Raw genomic sequence first — 14,662 nt, forward strand, 5'->3', positions numbered from 1 at the left:
CAATGTAGTGCTGCTCTCTCTATTACTACAGTCACTATTATACTGTGTATATAGTCATTCAGCATTCGCTACAATGTAGTGCTGCTCTCTCTATTACTACAGTCACTATTATACTGTGTGTATAGTCATTCAGCATTCGCTACAATGTAGTGCTGCTCTCTCTATTACTACAGTCACTATTATACTGTGTGTATAGTCATTCAGCATTCGCTACAATGTAGTGCTGCTCTCTCTATTACTACAGTCACTATTATTCTGTGTATAGTCAGTCAGCATTAGCTACAATGTAGTGCTGCTCTCTCTATTACTACAGTCACTATTATACTGTGTATAGTCATTCAGCATTAGCTACAATGTAGTGCTGCTCTCTCTATTACTACAGTCACTATTATACTGTGTATAGTCAGTCAGCATTAGCTACAATGTAGTGCTGCTCTCTCTATTACTACAGTCACTATTATACTGTGTGTATAGTCATTCAGCATTAGCTACAATGTAGAGCTGCTCTCTCTATTACTACAGTCACTATTATACTGTGTGTATAGTCATTCAGCATTAGCTACAATGTAGTGCCGCTCTCTCTATTACTACAGTCACTATTATACTGTGTGTATAGTCATTCAGCATTAGCTACAATGTAGTGCTGCTCTCTCTATTACTACAGTCACTATTATACTGTGTGTATAGTCAGTCAGCATTAGCTACAATGTAGTGCTGCTCTCTCTATTACTACAGTCACTATTATACTGTGTGTATAGTCATTCAGCATTAGGTACAATGTAGTGCTGCTCTCTCTATTACTACAGTCACTATTATACTGTGTGTACAGTCATTCAGCATTCGCTACAATGTAGTGCTGCTCTCTCTATTACTACAGTCACTATTATACTGTGTGTATAGTCAGTCAGCATTAGCTACAATGTAGTGCTGCTCTCTCTATTACTACAGTCACTATTATACTGTGTGTATAGTCAGTCAGCATTAGCTACAATGTAGTGCTGCTCTCTCTATTACTACAGTCACTATTATACTGTGTGTATAGTCAGTCAGCATTAGCTACAATGTAGTGCTGCTCTCTCTATTACTACAGTCACTATTATACTGTGTATAGTCATTCAGCATTCGCTACAATGTAGTGCTGCTCTCTCTATTACTACAGTCACTATTACTCTGTGTGTATAGTCAGTCAGTGACATGCAGTGAGGTCAGTGGCTGGTGAGACTCTGACATGTATGAGAACAAGATTTACACACACATATATATAGTATTTGGACCTGAAAGAGGGATCTTAAATCCACCATTCAATGGCAGGTTGCATAATACACAATCCCCTGTATCTCAACAGAATTTACAGCAGAGTAATGATCAAAGCCAACACCTTCACCTGTATCTAAACAACTCGGGATTTATTGATTTTTGCAATAGGTGGTTACACTCATGTAAAGAATCTGATTTATTCCGGTTAGACATAACGCTAAAACATATTACAATGAGCATACAGCTTTATGAATGCGTTTCCAATATTCATAATCATTAAAATGAAAACATATATTGTATGGTCTGACCTTTACTTGTAAATGAAGTCCATTCGCCCATCCTTCTGGACAAAGCTATCCGTGACTTTGTTGTAGAAGTCTTCTCTATTTTCTTTTAGTTTTAAAAGTCTCTCAGTCTCAATAGAGATGACTGCCAGGGATGAAAGTCGGCCTTGATTATTCTTGGTGTATGTTTTGAGCCGTCTCAAAGCAGAGAATGACCTTTCAGCGGATGCCGTCGCTGCTGGTAGAGTGAGCACCAGCTGGAGTAACTTTGTCGCCTCGGGAACTGTTTGGACGAGATTATTCTGGACCAAAAAGCTGAGGAGCTGTGTGGGTGACTTGCATTCGTTCCTCACCATTTCTGAGCTATACAACCCAATAAGATCAGCCTTTAGTCTAACAAAGTCAAAGTGTTTTGCATATGTTGATAGGCTCTGCAGTTTGGCATCATCAAAATGTTGTGACATATCATAAAACTTGGTGCAATCGACCAATCCAAGGAAACTTAGATTGGCGAAATGGTCAAACCTAGCTTTCAGTTGAACACTAACATTGTCCAGAACTTTATAAAACATTATTTGCCTCTCATCCCTCATCGCCTGATTACCTTCGGCATTGTCTGTCAGGCCAAGTGTGACGCATTTCTGCTCAAATCGGTTGTAAAAACAGTCAAACTCTTGTCTCTGGCGTTCTACTGTTCCCATTGTGTCGCGAATTCGTGCACAGCAGAAGCCAATGTCCATTATTTTATTCTGCAGTACACGAAAGAGTGCATCGGTTTCCTTGAAAACACCCTCGTATGCCATTACGAAGAAGCACGTTGATGCTTTTGACAGCCAGAGATCATATCCAGTGACCATGAACAACGTGTCAATGTCCCAATTTTCAGGATTTTCTCTCATCATCTGAAACATAGCAAGTATATCAGAATGGTACGTGCTGATCGTCTGCACTAGTCTAGAAGTTGAGGTCCATCTCGTGAGCGCTGCTTTGGGTAAACTTTGCTTCACAACAGCATCAAGTAGGTAAGTGAGCTTGGAGGACTTGTTGAAAAATGCGGAAAGTCCCTCAAGTGTTTTAAAGAAAGTCTTACACTCCAGTATAGATTTTGCTGAATGCAAGAGCATCAGGTTTAATTTGTGCGCGTAACAATGGGTAAGCATAGCTTCAGGTACCGTTTCTTTAATCCTGGCCTGCACCCCATTAAGATCTGATGCTATTACAGAGGCTCCGTCGTAAGTCTGAGCTACCAGCTTTGTAACGCAACTGTAGTTCTCCAACACTCCCAAAACATAGTCGGCAATAGCCGGTCCTCGTCTGTCTTCACTCACCTCATCAAAACCCAAAAACGCCTCCTTCACCTCACTTTTAGCAACATAACGCAAAATCACAGAGAGCTGGGCTTTGCCTGTGACATCTGTTGTCTTGTCTACTTCCACGGCAACAAATGGGGCTGTATTAATTTCTTCTTTTATATCATTTTGGATCACATCACCAACTGCCTCAATCAAATCGTTCTGTATTCTGTTCGATAAGCCAGAAAACACGGTGGATGTCTCCAAATGCCTAGCTAACTTTTCATCTTGCTCAGCGAGAAGATGCAATAGCTCCACAAAGTTGCCACGATTAAAAGAGCTTGCACTCTCATTGTCTCCAGGAAATGTTAACTCCTGTTTGGCTAGGAAACAAGTGGCATCAATAAGGTATTTTAGAATCTCCCGGTTTTCCTTTACCTTAGCGTTATGCATGCTGATATTTAATCTCTGCTGTTCATTCACAGCCAGATCGATCCTGGAGATTCCAAAAGTTTTTAAAGCAATTTGGCTTTGGATATGAATTGTTGACTTTTCATGTTTGCTGAGGCTCCTTGGTAGATTTTTCAAGTCGCAAAATCCCGTGCTAGTCCAGACATTGTTGAGGGTGGTGAACAGAAGGCAGGGAAAGCAGTAAAGGCGATTCCTCATAGCACAACCACACAGCCAGTCTTTGCGTTGGTACCACTCCACTTGAAACGCACGTGTAATTTTCTTCCGCCCTGTCATTTGAATGAGGCCCTTAAGCTCAGGCATTGGTCTTCCATTAATTATCACTCTCTGTTTTCCCTGAAAGTCCAACTTGGAAAACTGTTTAAGATTAGATATCACGTCGTTTTCCATTTTTGCGAGCGTAGGAAAATTTACGCAAGTTAGCTTGAAGTCAGCTATCACATCTAATGAAGAAAAAGAGAGAGCGCTGATGTAGGTCAAATACATTTACTAAAAATTTCTATTAAAATAAATATATACAATATATCCAGAACAACAAAAATAACATATGAAAAAATGACATGTATGCGCACATACATCTATGGGGTCAATCCAATTACGCGCAAGTAGCCATTTTGTCTGAAATATTGCACCGCAGATTCATTTTGCAATCCAATTACGAGCTTTACCCTTTGCACGCGTTTTTTTGTTCAGTACCCCGAGTTATGAAACGACAGGGAAAATCTTTATTTGAAGTAGGGGATGTGCAAGCTCGGATTAGTTCGGATTTTCCCGCCAAAAATCGGGTCTCGGAAAAAGACAAAACGTCATCATTCCTGGACAAAAGTCCATGAAAGATGATGATTGTCCTTTAAAGATGACGTTTTGCCTCTTTCGGAGACCAGATTTTTGGCGGGAAAAATACAAATTTGGCAGGAAAATCCGAACTAATCCGAGCCTGCACATCCCTAATTTGAAGGTAAAAAAGTTTGGACTTGCTTCAGAACTTCTTGGACACCCCCCCTCCCCCGATGGCTAATTAGTCATTTTGGAAGTTTTCAATTAGCTTAATTGAGCCAATAACTACATGACATTTTTGAGAATAAAAACATGGCCTCAAATTACCCTTTTCATTATATTATGCCCCCCCCCCAATTTCATGTAAGTATTTTTATTTAACTCCTTAGGACTATGTTTTCAAATACTGATGATTCTGTGAATGATGAGGACCTTAGTAGTGTATTGAGATTAAAAAATACAATGATTAAAGAGAATGGATTATAGTGGGAGATCATTATCCTAGAAAGGTATCAAGTGGATAAACTGATACCAAAAGGTCTAAAAAAATCTCCAAATCGCCATCATTCAATCCTGCTAGTGAATCTTTCAAATAAAAAATAAAAAAGTGTGAGTTTATCTTAAATAATTGCTCCTTTCAACTAATGGAGCTAATTTTGAAGGATAGAAAAATAGTCCTTAATCATTTGGAAAATTAGATCAATTTCCTACACATTTTATCTCATTTTAAAAATTTAGAAGACTTTAAATCCTCTGAAACTGAAATAATTAGGAAAATGGATAAAGAAACTAGGCAGCTGAAAGAAAAATAAAATTAAGAAATATATCAGAGATATAAAACTTTACAAAAATCCTACTAATGTTGAGGAGAATGAGAATCTCCACCTGTGGAATTAATCAACAAAAAAGGGAAGGCAGAAAGGAACCAAATATCCCCAGATGGAAAAAATTTAATGAGAGCTAATTTAGGCATAGGATCACAAAGACAGAATTTTATACGAAGGAGAAATATAGAAAGACCCAAAAGAATATGGAATAGGCCATATCAACAAGAAGGTAATTTTAGAGTAGAACTGAGACCAGGAATAATTGGGAAGAGACGAGCTTTACAAAAGCCACATGGAGTCGAATACCTGAAACAAGACAAAAGAGATTGCCCATAATATCTCAAATAAGTTTCGGGTATTGGACCAGGAAAAAGTTCCCATTTCACCTTTTTTAGGGTGGGGTCGAAAGAATATAAAAAGGACATAAAAAAAAGCCTTTAAAGGGAAAAATATACAAAAATACAAAAAATAAAAAACAAAGAGGTGCGAGAGGGGGAAAACCCAAGCCTAAAAGTAAGGGAAATAAAGGAACAATGAATAATAACTCATCATCTTAGTGGGTGATGTAGATGAAAGTAAAATTTTTAATTTAAGTAAACATATTTTAACTGCAGATGAAGAAAAAGTTTTAAGGCTGGAATTAAGCTTTACCCCCACAAGCAGGGTAGATACGTAAACTAACTGTTAAAAAATAATTTTTAAATACAGGCGATGAGGTGGAGCAAAATGAGAATACCATAGGTCTCTGTGGATCCTCTATTAAACCCAAATCATTGTTTTACCTCGCACATCAGAAAGGATCTTTTATGGACTGTTTTTAATAAAATTGCTGGTGAGGAAACAAATCTCCTGCAGAAAAATAAAAAAAAATGTAACTTGATGAGAAAGGAATGTAAAGCACTACAGTCCTTAAAATATGGTAATTAATTATAAAACAAGCCGATAAGGGGGGAGGGGTTGTACTAATGAACAAAGGGCCTGATTCACTACGGATCACAATATTGTGCATGCACGCAGTTCAACTGCGATAGTATGCTAGGACGCCAACTTTACATTGCAAACATCCGTAATACTTCGCAGAATAGCAAAACCATCGGTACAATCAAGTACCATCGCAGCCTCACGCACACTTGCACAAGCTCTGACCTTACTCAGAAATTTTAACAACCACGCACTCTATGAGACCTCAGACTGCGTATGTCATTGTAGTGGCTAATTTATGCACGCTCCTGCAACGGCCGACCGCCCCCCCATTACCACCCACAAACGTCACTTCCTGTCAATCACTCTGCGATGGGTCTGCATAGCCGCTGTGATCAGTCCCCATCGCATGGGCCGGGTTGTACACACGCACTGTGATGCGTAAGCATGCACAGTGCGAAACAATCGGTAGATTGAGTGCATATTCGCAGTTGCATACGGTCGTGAATCAGGCCCAAAGATTAGTATATTACCAAAATTAATAAACAACTAGATACAGGGAACACTTATAAGAAATTGAAAGGTCATCCCACCAAGTAAAGTCACTAAAACTTTTCTCGAATTAACAAATAGAGCATTAGAGAAGATTATAAGTAAGGCAGAATTTTAATACATTAATATCAAGTATCCATCTATATCCACTATATACACACTTCCTAAAGTACATAAAGACCCATTGAACCCTCCAGGCCAGTCAATTATATTGGGTACAAATACTACCACTTCAAAAGCCTTTTTAAAATATACCAATGATGTTTTAAGAAAATTAAATATTAAGTTGGAAGATAATAATTTTTATGTTAGTGCTGATGTCAGCACCTTATATACTATTATAGAGTCTGAGAAAGGTCTTAATGCTGTCTCTTATTTCCTGGATCAAACTGAATATTCTCCCGACCTAAAACTTTTTATTTTAGAGGGTATATCTTTTATTCTCACTAATAATTATTTTTATTTAAATGGGATATATTTCCTACAAGAAGTAGGAACTGCTATGGGTACCAGGTTCACCCCAAGCTTAGCCAACCTCTTTATGGCGTATTGGGAGTGTCAAAATATTTGGCATGAAGATCAGCTGAAGGCAGGCCTCGTATCCTGGCAAAGATATATAGATGATGTCCTTTTTATTTGGAAGGGGTCTGGAGAGGAACTTACCTCCTTCTGTCAGGATCTTAATTTAAATGATTTTAATATTGTTTTTAATTTTAATATTAGCCAATCAGATATTGTATTTTTAGACTTAAACATTTACATAAAAGAGGGTGAGTTCCACACTAAGACTCATAGAAAAATAACGGATTCCAACAGTTATAATGAGCGGACCAGTCAACAAGTAAAAAGAAATTGCACAGAACATATATGTGGCTCTCAAATAACAGAAATATTGAAACGTTTCTTCAAAAAGGGCTATGACCCAAATATTATCAAACAACCACGCAGAAAAATGGAGACGTGTGATAGATCTGAATTTTTATCTTACACCAAAAAGAAAACTTGGAATGGGCCTTTATCAGTCAATACAACTGCAATTTTAAGGAGATAGAATCTGTGTTTAAAAAAATTGGTACATACTAAAGAAGGATATAATTTTTGAACGTAAAATACCAGAACATCCTAAATTTATATATAAGAAAAGGGTCTTCCTTAAAAGACAGTCTGATTAGGAGTAGTAATGAAGTAAATAAAAGGTCTAGTGAATGCTCCTGAGATTTTCACCATTGTGGACGATGCTTAATGTGTAATAAGAGAATTCCAATGAATTAAAGTACCCTATTAAACAATTTATTACATGCAACTCACAGAGGACCTCATTCAGAGCCGCTCGCTTTGAATGAGGGCGACTGCTTCTGTGTAATGAGCCGGCCTCCTGGCCACTCTCTAAGCTGTGGGTAACCACCCACAGCATTAGCGAGCGGCCAGGTTGATGGTCGCAATGGTCAAAACCATCGGGGCTTGCGACGAGACCCTTGTGGTAGGGTCTCGTCTGCCGCAAGCTCCAGTGAGTTTTCGGCTCTAATAGAGCCGGAAGCTCACCACTGACATCACGAGTGATGACAGAGGGGCTGCCCCCAAATGGCAGGTGTTCCTTCGGGAATGCCTGTTTGGCCAGCCACCCCTCCACCCCGCCTACAAAACGGTGCGAGCTGTCAATCACCATCGACAGCCACCCCTTTTGTAGTGAGCCCCGGAGCGAGAGAATTTCTCTCAACACTCCCGGGCTAGCGCACGCGTAGTAAGGCCGCTGCGCGTGCGTTGGGCCTCAACATCGACCCGCTTGCGAGCGGGTCTGAATGAGTCCCAGAATGTAGTCTATGCCATGGAACGTGCTTGTGGCCTGATTTATATAGGCAAGACTAGAAGAAGTCTTAAAATCTTATTAGCGGGAACATATTTATAATATAAGAAAAAGGCCAGAGACTCATACAGTATCATCTCATTTCAAAAGCAAACATAACTCTAAAGAATGCTATATTAAGTCCTTTTGGGGGATACAAGCACTTTCCCCTTCATGGAGATCAACGGATCTGGACTTAAGGCTTTCTCAAATGGAAATAAGATGGATACACAAATGAAATACACTTGTCCCAAAGGGTTTGAACGGTGATTTTGAGATAAAATGCTTTTTATAAAATGTATTTCAGGTTATAGATGAGGATAAAGCCTTTTATATAATTTTAATAATATGGTGAATTTTTACTATTGGAATTTATTATTGCTAATTTTACTATTATTATTACCCTCAATATTATTTTTATGTTTGTTATGTCTATATTACATGATTTTGAATATATCTTCCCTAGGGTTTTGATCATATACACTATTTATATGGTCTTATTGCATGATCACTGAGAGATCTTTTTTATATGTCTTTGGACTCTGAATGGCCACTAATAGACATCGGGAGAAACAATAAAAGGATGCCCAATCCCTTTAAGGATGATGGAAAGTATTGCTTTTGGATTACACGCTGACTCTGCATTTACAGGAAGTCCGGCGGCCATTTTGCATGACCTACTTCCGGTGGAACACATGGACATGTGGAACGCACACGCCACAGCTACAGGAAGTCCGGCGGCCATTTTGCATGACCTACTTCCGGTGGAACACATGGACATGTGGAACGCACACGCCGCAGCTACAGGAAGTCCGGCTGCCATTTTGGATCACGCACTTACGGTTTGAATCAGGAAGCCATCGGCCATCCCGTTGATGCACCTCCGATTAGCGGTAGCGCGGGAAGCTGGGAGGACTGCCTCTAAGGAAAGGGAGGTCCTTTATATGGTATTTAAGAAGGGTTAGACAGCTTATCACCATGCTTCTGATGAAGGACCTGCGAGTCCAAAACATTGTTGGTGATAAGGAACCCCTATTGTTTGTTTGGACTTGCTGCTAGAACTGGTTTTACCACCTGCACCCTAGGATTTCTGGTTTACAGGGAACTGTGAGATTCCATTATACCATCTGGATGGGTAGGAGTGGTGATTGTTTTAGCTGTTTATTTACACGGGGATACTACTAAATGTGTATTTTTCTATGCTCATAAAAGTTTTAAGAAATATAATAAGTCTGTACTGAGTGAAAGAACACGCAATATTAGACTTTTCCCAGGTGGATCCATTATTAAAGGCAGGAAGAAAGATAAAAATACGTACTAAAGGAGGGATTCACAAAACTATTGTGCATGCCTTTTATTACAGAGTAAGACTCTTTTCTGGATTATTTATTGTATGATAAATATAGATATATTGTTTTTTTCCCAAAAACAAATAGTGCCATACCCGAACCACACCCTTGTATATGTTTTCCAATAGTATTTATGTTAAAAAAAAAAAAAAAGTTTTTTTACACTGTTTTAAAGTACCCCAAAAATGTCTGCTTTCATTTTTCTTGCCATTTTCTATTTCATTTTTTTTACATGTAAATGAAAATAATTTGCTTTATATTATTTTTCATTTAAATAAAATGCAAAAATTAGACATTTAATAACATTTAAGTCTCCAATACTTTCTTTATGCCCACTAACAGCCTTCTGTATTAGCGTTCCCGCTAGGCTGTTTTAGTGGGGCGCGGCGCACTGCCCTCCTTCTGGATATGGTAAGAACTTACCCTTGTTATCTCTATTTCTATGAAGTCCATAGGGTTCCACAGGATACCTTGGGGTATAGGTGTGACGTCAGTCGCTGGGCACCATAGAGTTAAGCTTTTCAGCCTCCCATGATGCACTAGGGTCCCCCTCCTACACCCCGCCCCCGAGCCAAGGCACCTCAGTTAGTTATCAAGCCATAGGCCGGAGGAGGAGAAGGAAGAGAGAGAAAAAAGATCTGGACACATACAAGAATCACATTCTCACCAGAGGGAGACGGAAAAACCGGTGACCAGAGCAAAGCCCATCTGCAGCACAGGTGCGACAGGGCGGGAGTCCTGTGGAACCCTATGGACTTCGTAGAAATAGAGATAACAAGGGTAAGTTCTTACCATATCTCATATTTTCTACTTCAGGGTCCATAGGGTATCCACAGGATACCTTGGAGATGTCCCAAAGCAGTATCCTTTAAGGATGGGGACGCTCCTGTGCAGAAAGGAGAATCCGCCGCCCGAAGGAAGCATCCTGAGAGGCGAAGGTGTCAAACCTGTAATACCTCACGAAGGTATGGACAGAGGACCACGCAGCAGCCTTGCAGATCTGAACTGCCGAGGCACCACGTCGAGCTGCCCACGAAGGACCCACAGACCTAGTGGAATGAGCCTTCAGAGAAGGAGGAACCGGTAGGCCTACATGAAGATAAGCTTCAGAAATAGCCATACGGATCCAGGCTGCCAAAGTTTGCTTTGAAGCAGGCCAACCCTTTTTACGGAAGCCATAGAGGACAAACAAAGCGTCCGACTTCCTAAACGAAGAAGTGCGGTCAACATAGGTCCTTAAGGCCCGCACAACATCCAAAGAGGCCTCACCCACGGAAAGACCCGGTGAGTTAAAGGCCGGAACAACGATTTCCTCGTTAACATGAAACTGGGAAACAACTTTGGGAAGAAACTCGGGCCGAGTGCGGAGCACTGCCCTGTTCCCATGAAAAACCAAGAAAGGGGGTCTACAAGAAAGAGCCCCTAACTCAGAAACACGTCTGGCCGAAGCAATAGCCAGAAGGAAAACAGTCTTAGCTGTTAGCCATTTAAGATCCACTGAGCCCAGTGGTTCAAACGGCGGTCCTTGGAGGGCCCTCAGGACCACAGCCAAATCACATAGCGCCACAGGTGGAACAAAGGGCGGCTGAATGCGGAGAACACCTTGCATAAAGGTGCGCACATCCGGGATTGTAGCAATCCTACGGTGAAACCAGACAGATAGGGCCGAAACCTGTACCTTCAAAGAAGCAAGGCGAAGCCCATGATCTAGTCCCGCTTGCAGGAAGGCGAGAATCCGAGACAGACGAAACTCCCGCGGTGCATAACCTCTCGGTCGACACCACTGGAAGAACGTATGCCACACGCGATGGTATATCCTCACGGAAGACGGTTTCCGAGCTCGCAACATGGTACGCACCACAGAGCTGGAAAACCCCTGGGACCTCAGCATGGCCGTCTCAACAGCCACGCCGTCAAAGACAGCCGAGTCAGGTCCGGGTGAAGACAAGGACCCTGAGACAGAAGGTCCGGTCGTAACGGCAACCGCAGAGGACTGTCCACGGACAGACCCTGAAGGTCTGAGAACCAGTGCCGTCTGGGCCACGCGGGAGCTATCAACAGGAGCGTCCCTCCTTCCTGTTTGAATTTCCGGATTACCCGTGGAAGAAGGGAGATCGGAAGGAACAGGTATGGGAACCGGAACGTCCACCGGACGGACAGAGCATCCACCAGAGATGCCCCTTCGTCTCTTGTGCGAGACCCGTACACCGGCAACTTGTTGTTGGGCCGGGACGCCATGAGGTCGATCTCTGGAAGATCCCACCTGTCCACCAGCAGTTGAAAAACGTCTGGGTGCAGGGACCATTCCCCCGGATGAACGTCCTGGCGACTTAGAAAGTCCGCCTCCCAATTTAGCACTCCCGGGATGTAGGCCGCTGATATGGCCGGAAGATTGCGCTCCGCCCAAACCAGGATCCGAGAGACCTCTACGAGAGCCGCCCGACTGCGAGTTCCTCCTTGCCTGTTTATGTAGGCCACGGTGGTAGCGTTGTCCGACTGGACCTGCACCTGGTGACCCTGGAGAAACCAATGCGCCTGCTGGAGAGCATTGAAGACCACACGGAGTTCCAAGATATTTATTGGAAGCTCCGCTTCTGTCGGCGTCCACCTGCCCTGGAACAAGTGTGGACCCGAAACTGCTCCCCAGCCCCGAAGACTGGCGTCCGTTGTCAACAGGACCCAATTTGGAACCCAGAACGGACGTCCCTTGTTGAGGTGGGTCATCTGTAACCACCACGCAAGGGACAGGCGAACCTCCGGGGTGATCACAATCGTCTGGGACTTCAGAGACTGAGGCAGCCCGTTCCACTTGGACAGGATCAGGTGCTGCAGAGGTCTGGAGTGAAACTGGCCGTATTCCACCATGTCGAACACCGACACCATGGAGCCCAGTAACCTCATCGCCGAGTGTAGGGACACCCGGCGGCTGTGCAGACAACTGCGCACCCTTGACTGTAAAGCAGAGATCTTGTCCTCCGTCACGAAGATCCTTTGCTGTCCCGAGTCCAATAAGGCTCCAAGATGCAGAATCCTCCGAGACGGGATTAGAGTGGACTTCTGCCAGTTGATTAGCCAGCCGTGCCGTTGCAGCAGTGCAATGGTCAGGTCCAAGTGGCGTAACAGGAGCTCTGGAGATCCTGCAACCAATAACAGGTCGTCCAAGTACGGCAACATGCGGACTCCCTGCAGCCGCAGAGAAGCCGCCATGACCGCCATCACCTTGGTGAAAACACGTGGTGCTGTCGCCAGGCCAAAAGGTAACGCCCAAAACTGGAACTGGTCGCTGCGGATTGCAAACCTGAGGAACTGTTGATGGCGCACAAGAATAGGGACATGCAGGTAAGCGTCTTGCATGTCCAATGACACCATGTAGTCCCCAGGTTCCAGCGCCAGAATGATGGACCGTAGGGTCTCCATCCGAAACTTCGGAACCCGCAAAGACTTGTTGAGTGCTTTGAGGTTGAGAATCGGACGATACGACCCATTGGGTTTCTGTACCAAAAATAGATTTGAATAGAAACCCTGGCCCCTCTGGGAGAATGGAACAGGCACTATAACTCCAGCCTGGAGCATAGTGTGCAATACCCTCCGCAGCTCCGTAGCCTTGTTCCGGTCTGATGGTAGACCCGTGGTGAAGAATCGAGCCGGGGGTCTGTGCCGGAAGGAGAGGGCGTATCCGTGGGAAACCACCTCCAGAACCCAAGTGTCTGTCGTAGTGGCCGACCAACACTGGGCGAACTGCAGCAGGCGGCCTCCCACCCTGGGATCCCCCAAAGGGAGGCCCGGACCGTCAGGCCGCAGGCTTGTCATCTGGCTTGGGATCCGGACGTCTGGTACTCCATGCCTGCTTCCGGGGCTTGGCCGATTTCTTAGGGCCAGCCTGTCGAGGAAACGACTGTGGTTTGGGCCTGCCCTGAGCCCTAGATGACCGAAAGGACGATGGTCCCGACCAGAAGGAGCAGCGGCCGACGGGACAAGCCGATTTGGCTGTTGCCAGCGTGGCCACAATCTTATCCAGATCCGGACCAAAGAGAACTTCTGCGGTAAACGGCAACGCCTCCAGACCCTTTTTGGAATCTGCGTCCGCCTTCCAGGATCGCAGCCACAAGGTACGACGAGCAGCCACCGCTGCTGAAGAAATTCTAGACACCAGAGTACTAATGTCTAGGGCCGCCTCGTTGATATAAGTGGCCGAATCACGTCCCCTCGTCATCCTCATAGGGAGCCGACAAAGACGCCACCGGCCGTTTATGCGGCCGCATCACAGACTCCCCTTGCAACACATCCGACAAGTGCTGTACAGAACTCGTCAGGGAGTTAACCCACGCTGGCTCCTGAGAAACCGGGAGCGGGGAAATAGGGAGACTGTGGGGTACCACCAATTGTCGTGGGAAACCCTGCATGGGTGACGACACCACTGACTGCTGGGATAAACCCATCGGTGTAAACGCGGGCTGGGGAGCTAACTGGCCCACTAAGGCTGTAAGCGCCTGAGCGAAACAAGCCCAGGGCGGCTCCTGTACCGGTGCTGTAACCGTAAGAGGCCGCGCCATGGACAAACACTGCCAGCAAAGGCCCTCCGCGCTACCCTCCCCCTCCGCTAACGGTACTTTACACGTAGTACACTGTAGCCGGAGGGGAAAATCACTTTCGGACATGATGGCACCACGTATGTGACCTCTCTCACCAATTATATCTTAAATAGGCGAGAGACCCCCCCTGCAGCACCGCACCGCAAGGGCTTAGCAGAAATAACAGGGATAGTAATAAAGCTGACAGTTTAGAGAAAAGTTACAGGCAGCAGCGCTAGCACAGTCACATACAATGCAAAGAAAATCAATTCCTGCACTAACAGCGCTGATCACTCAACTACGCAGACACAGGGCCTGGTAGGACACAGCGCTGCATACACAGACCTGACCACAGCGGAGGAGAGGTATGCGGGGGGACCCAGACCACGATGCTTCCTTCCAGGCTTCCAGCAGCGTTCACCATGCGTTCTGGAGAAGATGGCCGCCGAGGAGCAGAGAGGAGGCTGGCATGGGGGAGGAGCGCTGTCACAGGACCAGTCGGCAGCGTGCAGAGAGGG

General features: G+C 44.1%; 1 protein-coding gene across 4 annotated transcripts in view; it reads right to left on the reverse strand.

Moving 5' to 3' along the window:
• Window positions 1–14,662, reverse strand: part of LOC148505663 (zinc finger MYM-type protein 1-like) — a 59,453-nt gene that overhangs the window by 33,517 nt on the left and 11,274 nt on the right. For all 4 annotated transcript variants that reach the window (XM_088447905.1, XM_088447904.1, XM_088447902.1 and 1 more), the window contains one exon: window positions 1,566–3,747. In XM_088447905.1, the coding sequence (XP_088304031.1) occupies window positions 1,568–3,747 (2,180 nt within the window). In that variant the 3' untranslated portion in view covers window positions 1,566–1,567. The remainder of the gene's footprint in view (window positions 1–1,565; window positions 3,748–14,662) is intronic.

This window comes from Taudactylus pleione, unplaced genomic scaffold, assembly GCF_031769625.1.
Source record: "Taudactylus pleione unplaced genomic scaffold, aTauple2 ptg000445l, whole genome shotgun sequence".
In the NCBI taxonomy this organism is placed as follows: Eukaryota; Metazoa; Chordata; class Amphibia; order Anura; family Myobatrachidae; genus Taudactylus; species Taudactylus pleione.